This window comes from Salmo salar, chromosome 15 (genome assembly GCF_965601325.2).
Source record: "Salmo salar chromosome 15, fSalSal1, whole genome shotgun sequence".
Lineage (NCBI taxonomy): Eukaryota > Metazoa > Chordata > Actinopteri > Salmoniformes > Salmonidae > Salmo > Salmo salar.
The window spans coordinates 87,852,174-87,872,934 of NC_138305.1; the positions used below are offsets into that span (position 1 = coordinate 87,852,174).

The 20,761-nt window shown below is 44.2% G+C and overlaps 1 protein-coding gene and 1 pseudogene across 3 annotated transcripts; one reads left to right on the plus strand and one right to left on the minus strand.

The window, feature by feature from the left end:
* Positions 1-1,996: 1,996 nt before the first annotated feature.
* Positions 1,997-5,292, minus strand: LOC106572371 (TELO2-interacting protein 1 homolog; annotated as a pseudogene). The gene is made up of 5 exons (XR_014380542.1): positions 3,644-5,292; positions 3,307-3,461; positions 2,814-2,961; positions 2,548-2,670; positions 1,997-2,319 (listed from the first exon to the last, which is right to left on the minus strand). The product of XR_014380542.1 is annotated as a TELO2-interacting protein 1 homolog (transcript).
* A 1,429-nt stretch (positions 5,293-6,721) lies between these two features.
* On the plus strand, positions 6,722-12,618 carry rprd1b (regulation of nuclear pre-mRNA domain containing 1B). 2 transcript variants are annotated; one of them, XM_014146420.3, is made up of 8 exons: positions 6,722-6,887; positions 7,206-7,417; positions 7,548-7,677; positions 9,188-9,327; positions 9,514-9,635; positions 9,925-10,051; positions 10,245-10,420; positions 11,216-12,618. In XM_014146420.3, the coding sequence occupies exons 2-8, from the start codon at positions 7,267-7,269 to the stop codon at positions 11,363-11,365; spliced, it is 996 nt and encodes a 331-aa protein (XP_014001895.1). In that variant the 5' UTR covers positions 6,722-6,887; positions 7,206-7,266; the 3' UTR covers positions 11,366-12,618. The 2 variants fall into 2 exon arrangements, with proteins under 2 accessions (XP_014001895.1, XP_045552124.1); XM_045696168.2 differs by having other exon boundaries at positions 6,739-7,417.
* Positions 12,619-20,761: the final 8,143 nt, after the last annotated feature.

A 20,761-nucleotide genomic window follows, 5' to 3' on the forward strand; every position in this document is an offset into this window, starting at 1 on the left:
ATCCCTATCCCTTCTGTCTCATGTGGAAACAGGAGGGAAACACACAGCAAAATACTGAGGGAAAGGCCAGCCCAGGAGTTTCTCTATGGGGTAAATAAAGCTAAAAGCATATCACATCAGGGAATTTCTCTTTCTCTGTGGCCTGGCTAGTAATTGCCTTTCTGGAGACGTTTCAGCGGTGAGGTGGAGTCGATGTTTACCAGTGTGTTCTAGTACTGCTTCTGCTGCTGCAGTCTCTGTCTCTCGATGTCTCAACAAAAGCCTACCCAGCTGTATTCCTCTGGGGCTGATGAGGAAAGAGGCAGCATCTTCAAGCACCAAGGAAGACCATGTATCGACTCAGCTAGTTGAAGTGTATCCAAACCGATCTACTGTTGAAAACCAGTGGGTATCATGGTGGCTCTGCTTTGTGTGTGTGTGTCTCCAGTTCCCTCCATTTCCCTTGGCAGCAGCGATGTCTTTTTCCCTTAGGAGCTTGGTTGGGGACATTTACATGCACATACACCATTCAATGCAGTCTATCGGACACACACTTTGTAATTCAAAAACAGTGCAAGATTGACACCTAGTGGCCAAAAAGCTAAACTCAGCAGAAAAAGAAATGTCCCTTTTTCAGCACCCTATCTTTCAAAGATAATTCGTAAAAATCCAAATAACTTCACAGATCTTCATTGTAAAGGGTTTAAACACGGTTTCCCTTGCTTGTTCAATGAACCATAAACAATGAATGAACATGCACCTGTGGAACGGTCGTTAGGACACTAACAACTTACAGACTGTAGGCAATTAAGCTCACAGTTAAGAAAACTTAGGACATTAAAGAGGCCTTTCTACTGACTCTGAAAAACACCAAAAGAAAGATGCCCAGGGTCCCTGCTCATCTGCGTGAACGTGCCTTAGGCATGCTGAAAGGTGACATGAGGACTGCAGATGTGGCCAGGGCAATAAATTGCAATGTCCGTACTGTGAGACGCCTAAGACAGCGCTACAGGGAGACAGGACAGACAGCTGATCATCCTCGCAGTGGCATACCATGTGTAACACCTGCATAGGATCGGTACATCCGAACATCACACCTGCGGGACAGGTACAGGATGGCAACAACAACTGCCTGAGTTACACCAGGAACGCACAATCCCTCCATCAGTGCTCAGACTGTCCGCAATAGGCTGAGAGAGGCTGGACAAAGGGCTCACCAGACATCACCGGCAACAACGTCGCCAATGGGCACAAACCCACCGTCGCTGGACCAGACAGGACTGGCAAAAAGTGCTCTTCACTGACGAGTCGCGGTTTTATCTCACCAGGGGTGATGGTCGGATTCGCGTTTATCGTCGAAGGAATGAGCGTTACACCGAGGCCTGTACTCTGGAGCGGGATCGATTTGGAGGTGGAGGGTCCGTCATGGTCTGGGGCGGTGTGTCACAGCATCATTGGACTGAGCTTGGTGTCATTGCAGGCAATCTCAATGCTGTGCGTTACAGGGAAGACATCCTCCTCCCTCATGTGGTAACCCCCTTCCTGCAGGCTCATCCTGACATGACCCTCCAGCATGACAATGCCACCAGCCATACTGCTCGTTCTGTGCGGGATTTTCTGCAAGACAGGAATGTCAGTGTTCTGTCATGGCCAGCGAAGAGCCCGGATATCAATCCCATTGAGCACGTCTGGGACCTGTTGGATCGGAGGGTGATGGCTAGGGCCATTCCCCCCAGAAATGTCCAGGAACTTGCAGGTGCCTTGGTGGAAGAGTGGGGTAACATCTCACAGCAAGAACTGGCAAATCTGGTGCAGTCCATGAGGAGGAGATGCACTGCAGTACTTAATGCAGCTGGTGGCCACACCAGATACTGACTGTTACTTTTGATTTTTACCCCCCCTTTGTTCAGGGACACATTATTCAATTGTGGAACTTGTTCAGTTTATGTCTCAGTTGTTGAATCTTGTTATGTTCATACAAATATTTACACGTTAAGTTTGCTGAAAATAAACGCAGTTGACAGTGAGATGACGTTTATTTTTTTGCTGAGTTTATATAGTTTTAACATTCCCAATAAAATTATGAAAAAAAAGTGTAACCCAGAATAAAGAAGTGTGAGGGTGTTGGTGGCCTACTTAGGTCCAGTCGGAGGCAGAGAGCCCCCAGGCCCTGCAGCACAGCCAGCTGCAGGTTGTAGGACGGGTGTGGCTGTAAACTGGGCCGGCCCTGGCACTCACTGGAACCTGTTTGGACAGCGAGGCAATCAGCGTGGGAAGCACTTCTTTAGACACCCTCTTCCTCAGGAAACATCTGCAGGTTTCCCACAGTGTGCACAGAACCTAGAGAGCAAACACAAACGGACATCATAATGAATTAAATTGTTCTAGATGAATCATGTACACTTTCATGACAGTCTAACCATTAATGAAAAAAACAAAAACTTATGTGAACTTTTTCTAATTGATGTCATCAATTATTTACTATATAAACAATCATGAAATGATAATTATTCCACTGAGTTAAATAGTAGTGTACTAGTAGTCAGAGTGGTGGAAGTAGTGAGATACCCTGGAGGGCAACTAGCGGATCATCAGCAGTGAGTCGGAGCAGGAGGTCAGGCCAGCAGCGGTGAGCAGCTCATTCTCTTTCTCAATCAGCACACAGACACACAGCTCCAGCACATCCACAACCTGCAATAGACACACAGGGTCAGCTCTACAAAGCCTGGGACACAGGGACCAACTGCTCTGGTGTCACTAAACACACAGCAACATGTGGTGGCAAAACTAGTTGTATTTTCAAGCTCCTTCTGTTTGAGTGCTAAACGATCTACAGCTGTATGTTGAGGCTGAGCCGGTGGTCAGAGAGCAGGTGGATGCAGCATTCCATGGCTTCTTTGGCTATGGTGATTTGGGCTGGGAGTTCAGCTTTCACATCAGGACCCTCAATATCTTCTTCAAACTCCACCGGAGGTGGGATCTCTGAAATAACAACCACAGAACACTTCAATGCAGTGCAAGGAACGTAGCGAGTCATAACACTGATAGATTCTGATTTCTGTAGAACAGCTTTCAATAGACATTTGTGTAACACAACTTGAACTGGGAGAAGCACACCACACAAAATCTGCCGATCCCTAAAAAGCAGTGCATTGACTTGGGACCCAGCTGTGAGGAAAACAGCATGGGTGAAACTTATTCAGGTCTGACATGGCACAGTAGTACTAAGAAGCTTCATCAAGCATAGCATTAATGTTGTGCATCAGTGTGAGAAATGATCTCCCAAGGGAATAGCGTGGCAGCCAGAAAGAGAGAGCCCCAACTAACCTGGCTGCTCTGTGCATTGCTCTTCCTCTGCCAGATCTTTCTGTTTGTGGTAGTCCAGGAAAAACCGGCGCACATTCAGCTGGTCCTGCTCACGCCACGCCTTCTTGGTTCCTTTATTCTCACTGGTTCCCCAACACTAGAGAGGAACCATCTCGCTGTGGTTGAAAAGAAACATGATTAAGATTGTGTTACTTAGGCTGTGTTATAGCTAAAGGCTGTCATTTTGTGTCCTGTGTTTCAATTTCCTCTGAGTTCTCCTATTAAAAAGTATGCCATAACGTGGTGATAACAATGTTATAAACTAGGGAAAACATTTAAGTGGGTATAGAAACTTTACCTAGAGCCTTCATAAGTGAGTGCAGCACAGTGCAGAACAGAGGGGACGTCTCATTGTAACTCATGTCCAGAGCCAGAAACACATCCTGGACGATGTCCCCCATCAGAGACAGCAGGCTGGGGTCGGAGTGGCTAAACATGACGGTGAGGACCCTGGGGACGGACGCCCAGCCTCTGGAGGTTCAGACTCATCGTTCTGCAGGTAGTCAGAGTTCTCATTGATCAGATCCTTCAGGGAGGTATATCCATAGGTCTGGCTGATGTCCCACATGGCATTCAGTGCTGCCTGGCTGATCAACAGTGCCTCACCCCCGGCCTTCTCCAGAACCGGGTATAGTGATGTCATCAGAATTAGATGGAAGTCCATCCCCAAGGCCTGGGCGAAGCAGCCTATCCCTTCCAACTGGATGCATATCTGCCAGATGTTGCTGTTCAGCTCGTGGATTGTGGAGCTCTTGTGGACTGCTTGGACCAACTGGAGGGGATTCCCTTTCCCTTCAACCCCATTAGATATGGAGAGGAGACTAGATTGACTTAGATGCTCCTGTGCCCCTCTGTCAGACTCCTCACTAATAAGGGTTGACAGGTGCCAGTGGCTCAGGCTGGTTTACTCCTCTATGATGGACTCCACTGCTGCTTTCAAGTCCTCCTGACTGCACACACCCTGCTTGTCCGTGCCCCCTGCCATCCAGATGCTCGCTGTCCCTGTGACCATCTCATTCATCACCATGGCAGCCTGCTTCCTGTAGACCGACGACTCCTTGTACAGATCCATAAAGTGATCCCCTAGGAGATACACATTTCCATAGAAACCTAACATCCTGCATATCTCCTTGAGAATGGAGAAGATCCTATCGTCTCTGAAGTAGAGGAAATGTTCTTCTGAGCATGTGCCCCGTGGGGCCCTGTCTCCATGGTAACCGAAGAGTTCCTCTCCTCCACGATGCGGACATCCATCACATTGAACTCCAACACCTGCATCAGGGCCTTGGATACCTGCTGGTGGTCTGAAAAGTTTACCATGTCAAGCCTCACTCTCCAGTGCTGATGAGCTGAGGTGCAGGATATTATATTTTTTAACAGTAAGGCTAGCCTCCCAGAGGTGTTTCTCACCCAGTCCTGAGTCCTCTGCACTACTAGCTCCCCTACTCTCCCCAGCTCCCAGGGCTGTATCTTCCCAGCCCTGTTGTTCTGTAGCTGGTCGTCAGCCAACACCAGTCCCACTGTCTTGAACCACACCTTTATTTCCCTAACAGTAACAGTGTGTCCATGCCTAATATCCCCAGTGATCACATGGCTCACAGCAATCCAAGGTAAGAAAGAAGCCACGGTGTTGCCTAGGATACGCCTCTCTTACTGACCCACTGACACATGGTCCAGAGAACAGTCACACTGGAGGGTCAGAGCCTGCAGGCATTTTAGTGCAGCCGCTTGCACAGTGAGGGACTTCTCCTGCTCTCCCAGGGCAAGCAGCAGAGAGATAGCAGCCCCAAGGCCAGGCAGCATGGCGGGCTCAAACAGCTTGAAGACCACATCATGGTAGGCTGCATGCAGCAGAGCATCCATGTACCTCAGTACTGCAGCTTTCAGCTCCTCTGAGAGATCTCCTTTCTGAGCTTCTGCCTCTGCTCCCCCATGGACCCAGGGAAGCCAGCACCGGCTTCCCTGGGTCCATGGGGGAGCAGAGGCAGAAGCTCAGAAAGGAGATCTCTCAGCGTCTTCCAGCTCCGTACACAGGTGTTCTCCAGGACGTAGCCCATGGCCTCGGCCACAGCCTGGACCAAGCCATCCCACTTGGGGCCAGAGTTTTTGAGGGCGAAGCAGAGAGTGAAAAGGACATGGAACCCTGCAGCAGCTGCAGGACTATCATTTACATGCCTCAGCTGTGTGCTCCACATTGCCCACCGTGGGCTCACGAGTCAGAAGCACACAGGCTGGACGGAGGTAAGCAAAAGCAAGATTTGGGTCATCAATCAGATGGTCCATTCTTTGAAGACAGATGTTACTCACTGAAACAGAAAATTAAGATATTAGAATCATAGCTACCATATACTCTTTAGGAAAGTAGTTGGATGCAGTTCAGCAGTATGCCCGCTCAATGCACTCTAGCAAATTCATTTTATCAGGATAATAGCTTAGAGGTATATCTTTGTTACCTAAATGTTCATTTTATAAGTCAAATTTGGTCTGTTGCTAATCACCCATATCAGAACTTTGCCTGACCACCCTTGCTAAAGCTAGTTACCATCCTTATTAAAGCTAGTTAGCTAGATACTGTATATCTGGCTAGCTAGCTATCTTAGTTAGTTATTGGAATGCTTAAATGCCAAAGCTAGAACAACCTAACAAAGTAAGATTCAAATAAGCTTACCTTTGCTAGTATATATTTAGTGACGGACATCTGAGACGAACTCATTTCGAGATACAGCACTGAAACTAAATGAAGACAGGCTAGCTGTCTTAGCCACTGATGGTCCTAGCTCTCCGTCACACAGGCGTCACTATTCCTGTAGGACGTCATTATTCTGCGACGCATACAGTTGTGTATGCTTTCCATGCTTGTTAGCTAGCTTTGGTGCACTTCATACTTTAAAAGAAAGATATTGCAACGGTTTTCAGGTCAAAGTTCACTTCGTTCCAGGTAGCTAAGCGAGTAGCCTGATATACTCTTTGGCTACGCTGACTTACTCACAGTAAGCTAGCTAGCGCAACATTTTTGCTGATGATACTCTGAACTTGTCTTTTTTTAATACTTTTTTTTATTTCACATTTATTTAACCAGGTAGGCCAGTTGAGAACAAGTTCTCATTTACAACTGTGACCTGGCCAAGATAAAGCAAAGCAGTACGACAAAAACAACACCGAGTTACACATAAACAAACGTACAGTCAATAACATAATAGCATAGTCTTGACCGACGTCGGTTGATCTAGCTAGCTACTTTGCATGTAATTTTAAGTCGTGAAATATAGCTACACGTGACAGTATTTGAATAATGTTTCTAGTTATGATCTAATATCACAAAATTCACAAAGGGTTTTGAACAGACTTTGAACCCTGTGTATCGGGTGAAAGGTCAAGCGGCCATCTTTGAAGCGATCCAGAGAGCTGTGGTGTTTTCTAGAATGCTAGTTAACTAGCTACTGTACTAGTACTGTAGCTAACGAAGAAACGTACGTTTCAAAGAAACGTTAAAGCTACATGTATTCAAACGGCACTATACTAAATTATAAATAGATGTATTGGTAAGTAACTTACATCTAGTATCGTAGTAGCTAGCTAGTAAACAAAGCCAGTGGATAGATTAGCTAGCTTGCTAGGCTACCTATCTAGGACTTTCTAGTTGGCCATTTGTAAACAGATAGCTATTATAGTTGTCTAGCTAGGTAAACAAGCTTACACGCTCATCAATGTAAATGCGCATGTATATTTTACACGGGTTCGTAGCTATCCTGTTAGCGAAGAGAAGCATAGACAGACGATTAGCTAGACAGTTTTATGCAGCAGGTTGCGTGTTTAACTGGCGGGAACTTTGTTTTTGTGGACATTGTTGGTTTCCTCAGTTAACCTCAAAAAGTTGTGGGGTGTGTAACGGTACATCAAAGAGTACTTTCTGGGCACATCATGTCTTCTTTTTCTGAGTCTGCGTTGGAGAAGAAGCTTTCTGAGCTCAGCAACTCTCAGCAAAGCGTACAGACGCTGTCTCTGTGGATCATTCATCATCGCAAACACTCGCCGCTCATCGTCAAAGTATGGCACAGAGAACTGAAGAAAGGTGAGAGTACTTATGAACGTCGCCACCTCGACAATATTCTTTAACTGCTATTTACACACTGAAACGTTGATGTCACATGAAGTATGCCAAACCATATTTACCCGGTCTACGTTCTGTATTTGTCTTTCAGCAAAAAGCAGCAGGAAGTTGACTTTCCTGTATCTTGCCAATGACGTGATTCAAAACAGCAAGAAGAAAGGTCCAGAGTTCGCTAAAGACTTTGAGACAGTCCTTGTTGACGCTTGCTCTCATGTTGCAAGGTATGTGGTCTGGTATGTTACCGTTTCAGGGCTAAACTTGTCTACCACTGAAATGTGCAGGTTTGTGATGCAGGCCTATGTTTTATTATAAACTGGGTAGTTTGGGTACTGGTAGCCCTTGATCAGGACTCTCAGTTACATTACATTACACATAAGTCATTGGACAAAGGCATCTTCTGTACAGGGGAGTTTTGGTAAGAGCCCCTACGCTCAATCTGAACATTAACACCCATCGCTTGCGGTACGGTTTTGGAAGCATAAGGACTTTCATATCAGCAAGAAATGTTTCAAAAATCAAAAGGTTAAATTGATACACACCTTGATAGTGTTAGTGTTCTCACATGGCCATATCTCCATGTTACAGGGCTTGTTTATGGAAGATGAGGTGAGCACCTGTGCTAATTAGGGGCTCCCGAGTGGCGCAGCGGTCTAAGACACTGCATCTCAGTGCATGAGGCATCACTATAGACACCCTGGTTCGAATTCAGGCTGTATCACAACAGGCCGTGATTGGGAGTCCCATAGGGCAGCGCACAATTGCCTCAGCGTCGTCCGGGTTTGGCCGGTGTAGGCCGTCATTGTAAATAAGAATTTGTTCTTAACTGACTTGCCTAGTTAAATAAAGTTTACATACAATTAGGTATATAGCATGCTCCGAACACCTGTGTGTGAGAGTAATTCGGGAAGTGTAGTGTCATTGGATGAAGGAACCCATAGCTGTATTGATCTGTGCAAACTGCTACAGTAAGTGTATCTTTCTTTTTTTTTTACGATTCTTTCTCGCTGATGAAAGATAAGGACTGTATGTTTCGAAAGCCATATTGCAAGCAATGATTATTGACGTTACGAAACGTTAAAGCATAGCGTCGGGATTGTAGTTCACATGAGTTAGTCGTGGGCAAAGATAATGGCTGAAAACTGTAGGGAGAAAGCAGAATGATGCCTTGAGTTTTTGAGAGCTAGGGTACCGGATGCTGATTAGCTTAAACAGTATTTCAGCCATGTGTATATCAGACACTATACCACGGGTATGATGCAAAAAATACTTGTTTACTGTTCTATTGATGTAGGTAAGCAGTTTATAATAGCATTAAGTCACCTCAGGGGTTTATAGTATATGGCTAATTAATTTTGTCACGATACCAATATCGTGATACTAGGAAGTAAAGAAGCAAAGGAAACAAAACATGAAGCAGACTTAATGTCTTAAGGAAAACAGTCCTTATGTTGGAAAAAAAACAGCCCTATGTTGTCACCCAGAGTCACATTTGTTTGCAAGCTGTAGAACACAATATTTTACAATGCCAAAATGTACCTGCGGGTGTTAATTTTAGGCCCTGGTTAGACATTAACCTGCTTCAAAACATTGGTAAATGGATTACGCTGCTACTGTATTCTACAGCAGCATAACAACACAAGAACAAAGAGGATCAAATAAGTTATTGAGTTGCTCGGCGAGGAAGAGTTGAATTTCATGATGAATCTCTGTCTCTTTCTCTCCCTCCCTCAGAGAGGCAGATGATGGCTGTAGAAAGCCCATCGACAGGCTGCTGACTATCTGGCAGGAGCGCAGCCTCTACAAGGCAGAGTTCATCCAGCAGCTGAAGCTTGCTATCGAAGACTCAAACAGCCCCCAACACCAACCCACAGGTACAGTCAGAGTCCCCTGGGTCTTCACTGATGGAGCAGTTCAGCTTTACTAAATTGGTTGCTGGTGATGGGATGTTTCCTATGTAGGCATTTTGGATGTCAGAATTTCCAAGAAACATGCACGTCCAATGTTGTTGTTTTTGTGAATATGGTGTTTTCTTTCTAAATCTGTGGTATCTTTTGCAGAGGAGAAGAAGGCCCCTAAACGGACCTATCAGAAGATGATCCAAGAGCCGGAGGAAGAGGAAGAAGATGACTACAGGGGCAACATGTCCCCACAGAATTCAGACATCTCAGGGCCACAGCTGGTAGGCTGAACCAACAACTCCATAAGCCTTTAGCTCATTCACCAGTACTTTGTCTATTACACTGCAATTTGTGACAGCTTTTCACACCAGCTGAAGTTATCTCCCAACTCTCCACTATGTGTCAGTGATACAAAGGTTGTCCCATGGACTCTTGATTTGGAAGATTCTAGCTTTTAGTTTGTGCTCTGGTTGTGAATTGTTGTTTAGAAAAATGGTCAAGCTTGAAAATTGGATATTGTTGGCCAGAACTTTCACATACCCTTCTCTCCTTCCCTCCCTCTCCCCTCAGACGGAGGAGCTGGTCAAAGCCCTGCAGGACCTGGAGAATGCAGCCTCGGGTGATGCTGCTGTGCGCCAGAAGATCGCCTCTCTGCCACAGGAGGTGCAGGATGTGTCCCTGCTGGAGAAGATCACAGGTAAGTCCTGAGGAAGCATTCATGGTACCTGAAACACAAGGAAACTTGACCCCCACCTTTCTCCAACCTCAATGTGTATTGTTGGCCTAATCTAGTCTACTACAAGGGATTGTGTTTTCTGAAACTTAATGTTGTTTCAATATTATGCCTAAGTAAAAACTCAAATTTGACTTGACTCACCCTGTCCCTATAGATAAAGAGGCAGCTGATAAACTGTCCAAGACAGTGGATGAGGCCTGTCTACTGCTGGCTGAGTATAACGGACGTCTGGCTGCTGAGCTGGAGGACAGGAGGCAGCTGGCGCGCATGCTGACCGAGTACATCGGTAGCCAGAAGGAAGCCCTCACAGAGAGGGAGAAGAAACTAGAAGCAAGTCTAAACAATCAAAATCATTGTTTTGCTTGTCTTTTACAAACAAGCAATTAGAATGTGAAAAATGTACACTACCATTCAAAAGTTTGGGGTCACTTAGAAATGTCCTTGTTTTTGAAAGAAAAGCACATTTTGCCCATAAAAATAACATCAAATTGATCATAAATGCAGTGTAGACATTGTTAATGTTGTAAATGACTATTGTAGCTGGAAATGGCAGATTATTTTATGGAATATCTACATAGGTGTACAGAGGCCCATTATCAGCAACCATCACTCCTGTGTTCCAATTACATGTTGTGTTAGCTAATGTAGTCTAAGGAAGGCCAGTTTTATTGCTTCTTTAATTAAAACAACAGTTTTCAGCTGTGCAAACAATTGCAAAAGGGTTTTCTAATGATCAATTAGCCTTTTAAAATGATAAACTTGGATTAGCTAACACAACGTGCCACTGGAACACAGGAGTGATGGTTGCTGATAATGGGCCTCTGTTCACCTATGTAGATATTCCATTAAAAATCAGCCGTTTCCAGCTACAATAGTCATTTACAACATTAACAATGTCTACACTGTATTTCTGATCAGTTTGGTGTTATTTTTATGGACAAAATGTGCTTTTCTTTAAAAAACAAGGATATTTCTAAGTGACCCCAAGCTTTTGAACGGTAGTGTATATTTTCCCATGATCCAACTACAGCAGCTTTGTGAGTCACTTGGATTGTTTAAAAGAAGTAGAAAGTGGACCCATCAGAACTGTACCGTCTGACATGGGTACTGTTCTTTGTATTGCAGGAGTACAAACAGAAGCTGGCACGAGTCACGCAGGTGCGCAAGGAGCTCAAGTCTCACATCCAGAGCCTGCCTGACCTCTCTCTGCTGCCCAATGTGACGGGAGGCCTGGCCCCTCTACCCTCTGCTGGAGACCTGTTCTCCACCGACTGAGCTTCCTGCTCCCTGTCACACTCTGCCTCTCGCCAGGGCACATACTCCCTGTCGAACCCGCTCACTAGCTACTGAACCCTAGGGAGAGACTGAGAGGGACATTGGAAGCTCGGGGACATTCCTGGTGGGAGAGACAATGGTTGTTGAAGATTCCGTTCCACCAGCTTGGACAAATCTCCTTTACGTTTTTATTCTGAACGCCAGTCAAACGCCAGCTAACTGATTCTGTGTTGAAGAGAAAAGTTGGTCCTTAGCCAATCCCCATTTTTGTGTTCATATGGTGAGATGGTGGCTCGCACACGCACTAGATCACGTGTCAAACTCATTCCACAGAGGATCAACTGTCTGTAGGTTTTCACTCCTCCCTTGTTGTTCATTGATGAAATAAGGTCACTAATTAGTAAAGAAATCCCCTCACCTGGTTTCTGTGTCTTAGGAAAAACCAGAAACCCGCAGACACTAGGCCCTCCATGGAATGAGTTAGACACCCCTGCACTAGATCGTTGTGACAGCTTTGTGAAGAGACACATCATGTTTATTTTAACGGCTTTAAGTTGGTTGCTTTTTAATGTTGATGAAATTTCAGGTGATTTTTGTTAGGGTGTATGTAGGGAGGGGGCCTGTTTTTCCATGTAGGTTGCATTTTGGTTGTCATTATTTACCATTCTCTGTAATTCCAGCTCAACACACAACAATATCCTTACCTTCAGGTTTGTCATCAAGCATTTTGTCATACATAGCACTGAGTGGCCAATCATCGGTCAATAACATTTCATCCATGAAGTAGTGTTTCTCAATCCGTTGTGAACTAGTTTAGCCCTCAGACAAGTGACCGATTGAAGTTATTTGAGCAAACTTGGGGCAGATTGAGACACACTGTCTTTGCTGAGCTCTGCTGATGTCATCCTTTGTCACAGATGATTGTATCACTTGGTACAAATGTCAAACTAAGAGGCTTTTCGGGACTGGGCCCGGCCACTACTTATTCAGCATTATTCAGACTTTTTTGAAGAGTAGCAGAAAGTTAACATGGTTCGTTCTGTCACTAGTTTGGATTATGGGCACAGACCTGGGAGATAAGTGTTTCCCCATGTTGGAGAATAGTAATAGGACATCTGCCCCTGGAAATGTTGCTTTACTACAGATGGTAGACCTGTGTGGCATGTATTTCTCTCTGCCCATGCTTTACTACAGCAGTAGTTTCACTAGTAAAATAATTCCATGGATACAAATAAAATGGAACCATTTGGAAAGAGCTGTGCTGACTTGTTTATACTCTGACTAATGTGACATTGATATGATGGACCTGTTTATTTTTTTTTGGGTGGACGTTTTGAATCTATCGACTTTCACCAGTGTCTTCCGACAGGTGGCGTCACTCATCCATGAAGACGATGGACTTTCACAGCGTTCACGAAATATATATATATATATATATATATATATATTACTGAACAACAATAGAAATGCAACATGTAAAGTGTTGGTTTCATGAACTGAAATAAAAGATCCCAGAAATTTTCCATATGCACAAAAAGTGCATTTCTCTCAAATTTTGTACACTAATTTGTTTACATCCCTGCTAGTAAACATTTCTTCCTTACCAAGATAATCCATCCACCTGACAGGTGTGGCATATCAAAAAGCTGATTAAACAGCATCATCATTAGCCAGGGGCACCTTGTGCTGAGGATAATAAAAGGCCACACTAAAATGTGCACAAAATGCCACAGATGTCTCAAATTTTGAGTGTGCAATTGGCATGCTGACTGCAGGAATGTCCACCAGAACTATTGCCAGAGAATGTAATGTTTATTTCTCTACATTAAGCTGCCTTCAAAGTCATTTTAGAGAATTTGGCAGTGCGTACAGGCAAATATATTGATAAATATCACCTTGTCCGAGAAGATTTACACGGTTATCAAAATCCCACTCCACGGTAAGCCTACACAAAACAGCCCTTATTTTACATTTTCTGAAATCCCCTATGGGAAAAGATGAATGGTGGCACTCTATTAACGATGTGTTATATAGGTTTTGTATATTTCAACCAGTAGTTTTGAAAGTAGCGCTCACGAATGCATAAGTATTCACACCCCTAAGTCAATACATGTTATAATAACCTTTGAACACAATTACAGCTGTGAGTCTTTCTGGGTAAGTCTAAGAGCTTTGCACACCTGGATTGTACAACATTATTCTTTTCAAATTTCTTAAAGCTCGGTCAAATTGGTTGTTGATCAATGCTAGACAGCCATTTTCAAGTCTTGCCATAGGTTTTCAAGTCGATTTTAAGTCGAAATTGTAACACATTCAATGTCATTTTGGTAAGCAACTCCAGTGTATAATTGTCCTTGTGTTTTAGCTTATTGTACTCCTGAAAGGTGAATTCGTCTCCCGGTGTCTGTTGGAAAACAACTGAACCAGGTTTTTCTCTAGGATTTTGCCTGTGCTTAGCTCTATTCCTAGTCCTTACCGATGACAAGCATACCCATAACATGATGTAGCTACCACCATGCTTGAAAATATGAAGAGTAGTACTCAGTGATGTGTTAGATTTGCCCCAAGTACAATTACAGGACAAGAAGTTAATTTCTTTGCCAACATTTTTTCAATTTGACTTTAGTGCCTTATTGTAAAAAAGGATAAATTTTTTGGAATAATTGTATTCTGTACTCTGTCATTTAGGTTAGTATTGTGGAGTAACTACAATGTTGTTGATCCATCCTCAGTTTTCTCCTATCACAGCCATTAAACTCTGAAACAGTTTTAAAGCCACCATTGGCCTCATGCTGAAATCCCTGAGCGGTTTCCTTCGTCTCCGGCAACTGAATTAGGAAGGATGTCTGTATTTTTTTTGTGTCTGGGTGTATTGATACACCATCCAAAGTGTAATGAATAACTTCACCATGCTCAAAGAGATATTCAATGTGTGCTTTTTAAAAAATGTATACCAATCTACAAATTGTATTCCTTCTTTGCGAGGCAATGGAAAACCTCCATGGTCTTTGTGATTGAATCTGTGTTTGAAATACTGAGGGACCTTACACATAAATGTATGTGTGGGGTACAGAGATGAGGTAGTCATTCAAAAATCATGTTAAACAATATTATTGCACACAGAGTGAGTCCATACAACTTATTGTGACTTGTTAAGCAAATGTTTACTCCTGAACTTATTTATGCTTGTCATAACAAAGGGTTGAATACTTACTGATTCAAGACATTTCAGCTTTTAATTTTGTATTAACTTGTAAAAATAGCTAAAACATAATTCCACTTTGACATTGTGAGGTTTTGTGTGTAGGCCAGTGACACAACATCTAAATTTAATCCATTTTAAATTCAGGCTGTAACACAACAAAATGTGGAAAAAGTCAAGGGGTGTGAATACTTTCTGAAGGCACTAAGACACACATCAACACCTTCATATCGCTTGACCCATAAAGGCAATGAAGATATTACAAGTAGGTGCAGATTACAGTCTAGACGGTGATGCAACTGGTCAGAATGCTCTCGATGATGCAGTTGTAGAACTTTTTGAGGATCTCGGGACCCATGCCAAATCTTTCCAGTCTCCTGAGGGGGAAAAGGTTTCATTGTGCCCTCTTCACAACTGTCTTGGTATGTTTGGACCATGATAGTTCGTTGGTGATGTGGACACCAAGGAACTTGAGACTCTCGACCCGCTCCGCTACAGCCCCGTTGATGTCAATGGGGGCGTGCTCGGTCCTCCTTTTCCTGTAGTCCACTATCATCTCTTTTGTCTTGCTCACGTTGAAGGAGAGGTTGTTGTCCTGGCACCACACTGCCAGGTCTCTGAGTTATGGTCAAGTTTGCCAAATGGAGGGTGAGGGAGAGCTTTGTACGTGACTCTGTGTGTGGACTAAAGGTGGTCTACAGTTTTTCTTCCTCTGGTTGCACATGTAACATTCTGGTAAAGATTTGGTAAAAAGGATTTAAGTTTTCTTGCATTAAAGTCCCCGCCCACTAGGAGCGCAGCCTCTGGATGAGCATTTTCTTATTGGCTTATGACCTTATACAGCTCATTGAGAACGGTCTTAGTGCCAGCATTTGTTTGGTGGTAAATAGACAGCTATGAAAAATATAGATGAAAACTCTTTTGGTAAATAGTGTGGTCTACAGCTTATCATGAGATGCTCTACATCAGGCAGGCAAAACCTTAATATTAGATTTTGTGCACCAGCTGTTATTGACATATATACACAGACCGCCACCCCAGTCTTACCGGAGGCAGCTGTTCTATCTTGCCGATGGACCGTAAACCCAGCCAGCTGTATGCTATCCATGTCATCGTTCAGCCACGACTTGGTGAAAGACAAGGCACCACGGCCTGTGTCCCCTATATCTCTGTCTCTTCTTCATGCGAATGACAGGGATTTTGGTCGGTGTATGAAAATCTGTGTCCGACTCGTTAAAGAAAAACCTTTGTCCAGTACACGGTGAGCAATCGCTGTTCTGATATCCAGACGCTATTTTCAGTCATAAGAGACGGTGGCAGAAATATTATGCAGAAAACAAGTTACAAATAACAGGAAAAAAACACAATAGCACAATTGGTTAGGAGCCCATAAAAGGGCAGCCATCTCCTCTGGCAATGTTATACATACAACATATTCATGTACAGCATATACTGTACACACAACTTTTTAGGTCGTACAAGATCAGAGGCATTGTGCCATGAGGTGTAGCCTCACTTGTTTTTTTAAGCTAATTTTGCTGCTTGCCTGAGTGACCCGAGTTGGAAGTGTTCCATGTAACCATCGCTCGGTACAATACTGTGAGTTGCCTTGAGTGCATTCTGGATTTGGGGACTGAAGAGACCCCTGGTGCCATGTCTGGTGGGGTAAGTATGTGTGTCAGAGCTGTGTGTAAGTTGATTATACAAACAATTTGGAATTTTCAAAACAGTTATGTTTCTTACAAGAGGTGATGCAGTCAATTCTCCACTTCTTTGAGCCAGGAGAGACTGACATGGATGCTGTTGATATTAGCCCTCTGTGTACAGTGAAGGGCAAGACGTGCTGCTCTGTTCTGAGCCAGCCGGAGCTTTCCTCGGTCTGTTTTTGCAGCTCCTGACCATATAACCAGGCAATAGTCAAGATGTGATAAAACCACAGCCTGCAGGACTTGTTTGGTTGAATGTGGTGTTTAAAATGTTCTTTATCACAGACAGACTTCTCTCCACCTTTAAAACAGCAGAATCAATATGCATTGACCATGATGGTTTACAATCTAAGGCAACACCAAGAAGTTTAGTCTCCTCTACATTCTCAAGAGCTACATTATTCATTACCAGATTCATTTAGGTTTGGGGCAGTCGGACAGCAGAGGAAGCTAAGCTGTTAGCAGCACTCTGACCCACTGCTACACAGTCATTGATGCCTATGACTAGGTATTCCCCTTTCCCTTTTCTTAATATATGGATTTTATACAAATCCTTGTACTTTAGTGCTCACACCTACCATGGTACTGACTCACATAAACTCACATTCTCCTTCCAGAACAGTCTGCATCGGCATCTGACATTATCCAGGAGAACACGTCCAGCATCCCATGCTCAAACTGCAGAGGGAGAACCAGGACACAGGGATGATAGGAAGATTGCTATGGCTTGTCTTCTAATGTACGTAATTCTGATTACCCATGATGTGTGCAGCATTTATTTTATCTATCACATAACGATCTTCTATGGAAGCACCATGTGTACCACAGGAGGCTGTTGAGGGGAGGACGGCTCATAATAATGCCTGGAACGGAGCAAATTGAATGGCATCAAACACATGAACCATGTATTTGATACCATTCAAGTGATTCCGCTCCAGCCATTGCCACAAGCCCGTCCTCCCCAATTACAGGTTGGTGCCACCAACCTCCTGTGATGTGTACCTAGCAAAACATCCACGGGGAGGCTTTGATTTGTTTCGTTGTAAATTTGTAGATGAGACTGGGATAACACATACTCCTACCTGTCTCTCTCTTCCTCCATGTAAACTTCATCCTCTGTAGCCAAGAAAAATAGACAACTGGGTGACAGGTCATATCCATTACACAGCTCCTTGGTCTAATGATGGCGACAGATGGTGCAAAGTAAACACTTTTACTTTGTACCATCTCATAGCTCCACAATGAGATAGGGTGCAGGCCAGGCAGCAGGCTGTTAGCCAGCCTGCCAGCTTAGTGGAGTCTGCCACTAGCACAGCTCAGCAGTGGTAAATTCATGAACTTCTTTGACGAAAAGATTATGAGCATTAGAAAGCAAATCTGAGTATTTCTCCACCGTGTGGGACTGTGGGTCAATTAACTTTGTCAGAGTGGGCACCCTGATGCTAGTTTGTGAGCTAGGCAGGCTACTGCCCGGGAAGGTCTCCCACTCAGAAGTACGAGATGGGGCGGGGGTAGGTGGACGTCAGGTCTCCCTACTGGAAGCCCGAGGTATGGGGAGTAGGGGAATCTATCGAATAGCGCACCTCAACCCTTGTACAGTACTAATGCAATTAGTTGTGCAATTTAGTTTGTGTGTTTCTTGTTGAAAGTGCAATAGTATAATAATCAAGTTCTCTTTTTTATAAGTGTGTTATTCTATTTGTGTGATATAGGATTTGTGCAATTTAGTTTTATCTGTGTTTTTTGTTAACAATAGGGTAATAGTGCAATAATTCGATTCTCCTTTTTATTTGTATTTATATACTACAATTTGTTTCTATTTGTCTTTGTTACTTCTTTTTGATATTTATGAGTCTTATTTTTGTATATATTTTAAAAATGTATATAGTTTTAAATGTTATGATTATTTATTTGTGTTGTTCCAAATGTCTGAATCAAATTTATGGTTAGTGCAGAATGGTGCTTTGTTTTCTGGTGTGTTTACGGACATATTCAATCGCTCCCTATCCCAGTTTGTTGTCCCCACATGCTTCAAGATGGCTACCATTGTTCCTGTACCCAAGAAGGGACTACCGTCCCGTAGCATTTACTTCTGTTATCATGAAGTGCTTTGAGAGGCTAGTCAAGGATCATATCACCGCCACCTTACCGGCCACCCTAGACCCACTTCAGTTTGCATACCGCCCAAACAGGTCCACAGATGACGCATATCGCCATCACACTGCACACTGCCCTATCCCATCTGGACAAAAATAATACCTATGTAAGAATGCTGTTCATTGACTACAGCTCAGCATTCAACACCACAGTACCCTCCAAGCTCATCATCAAGCTTGAGGCCCTGGGTCTTAACTCCGCCCTATGCAACTGAGTCCTGGACTTTCTGACGGGCCATCCCCAGGTGGTGAAGATAGGAAACAACATCTCCACTTTAGTATCAGGAAAACTACCTGCCCTCCAGGACACCTACAGCACCCAAAAAGATCATCAAGGACAATAACCACCCGAGGCACTGCCTGCTCACACTGCTATCATCCAGAAGGCGAGGTCAGTACAGGTGCATCAAAGCTGGGACCGAGAGATTGAAAACAGCTTCAAGGCCATCAGACTGTTAAACAGCAATCACTAACTCAGAGAAGCTGCTACCTACATTGAGACCCAATCACTGGACACTAATAAATGGATCACTAGTCACTTAAAACAATGCCACTTTAAATAATGCCACTATAATAATGTCTACATATCTTACACTACTCATATCACGTCTATACTGTATTTTATGCCATCTACTGCACCTTGCCTATGCCACTCGGCCATCGCTCATCCATATACTTATATGTACATATTCTCATTCACCCCTTTAGATTTGTGTGTATTAGGTAGTTGTTGGGGAATTGTTAGATTACTTGTTAGATATTACTGCACTGTCGGAACTAGAAGCACAAGCATTTCGCTACACTCGCATTAACATCTGCTAACTATGTGTATGTGACCAATACATTTGAGATTCTCTGCCTCTAACCCTATTATGGGGGCTGAGTCACTGGCTTACTGGTGCTCTTCCATGCCGTCCCTAGGAGGTGTGCGTCACTTGAGTGGGTTGAGTCACTGACGTGATCTTCCTGTCCGGGTTGGCGCCCCACCTCGGGTTCGTGCCGTAGGGGAGATCTTCGTGGGCTATCCTCGGGCTTGTCTCAGGGTAGTAAGTTGGTGGTTTGAAGATATCCCTCTAATGGTGTGGGGGCTGTGCTTTGGCAAAGTGGGTGGGGTTACATCCTGCCTGGTTGGCCCTGTCCGGGGGTATCGTCGGATGGGACCACAGTGTCTCCCGACCCCTCCTGTCTCAGCCTCCAGTAATTTTGTTGCAATAGTTTATGTCGGGGGGCTAGGGTCAGTCTGTTATATCTGGAGTATTTATCCTGTCTTATCTGGTGTTCTGTGTGAATTGAAGTATGCTCCCTCTAATTCTCTATCTCTATCTCTTTCTCTCTTATCTCGGAGAACCTGAGCCCTAGGACCATGCCTCAGGACTACTCAGGACTACCTCAGGACTACCTGACTCCTTGCTGTCCCCACTCCACCTGGTTGTTCTGCTGCTCCAGTTTCAACTGTTCTGCCTGCGGCTATGGAACCCTAACCTGTTCACCGGATGTGCTACCTTGTCCCGGACCTGCTGTTTTCGACTCTCTCTCTACCTCACCTGCTGACATTTACTCCTGAGGTGCTGATCTGTTGCACCCTCTACAACCACTGTGATTATTATTATTTGACCCTGTTGGTCATCTATGAACGTTTGAACATCTTGGCCATGTACTGTTATAATCTCCACCCGGCACAGCCAGAAGAGGACTGGCCACCCCTCAGAGCCTGGTTCCTCTCTAGGTTTCTTCCTAGGTTCCTGCCTTTCTAGGGAGTTTTTCCTAGCCACCGTGCTTCTACATCTGCATTGCTTGCTGTTTGGGGTTTTAGGCTGGGTTTCTGTATAGCACTTTGTAACAACATATTGTGATTTACTGGCACACCAGGGTTAAAAATAATGAGATTTACTGGCACACCATGGATTGAACAGCAGTACAAACTCCCACAGTTTGACTTTCTGGCCCTGGTCCAAAGTCAAGAAGTACAGTCCAATGGGGACATCAGGAGGGGAGGACACAGCCACTGAGATGACATTCCCAGAAGGAGTAGTAGCGAATGCACTCCAGCCTGTCTTTGAGGCAGAGTCAGTCAGGCTGAAGGTAGCCTTGGTGCCTGACTCCTCTCTCGGCAACAGCCCTGTAGAAAGATACACAGGACAGATGTGTTCAGGACATATCAGTGGACCGTATGCAGAAAGGAGACACCTAAAAGTACATACCTGTAAACTCATATATCTACAGTCTTGCTGTCTAAATACTGAATGTTCAAGCAAGGATTCCCCGACTAATGAGGTCTTTATATTGTGTCCACAGTACTGTACTTGTTTCTGCTATGAACCTGAAGGTGCTG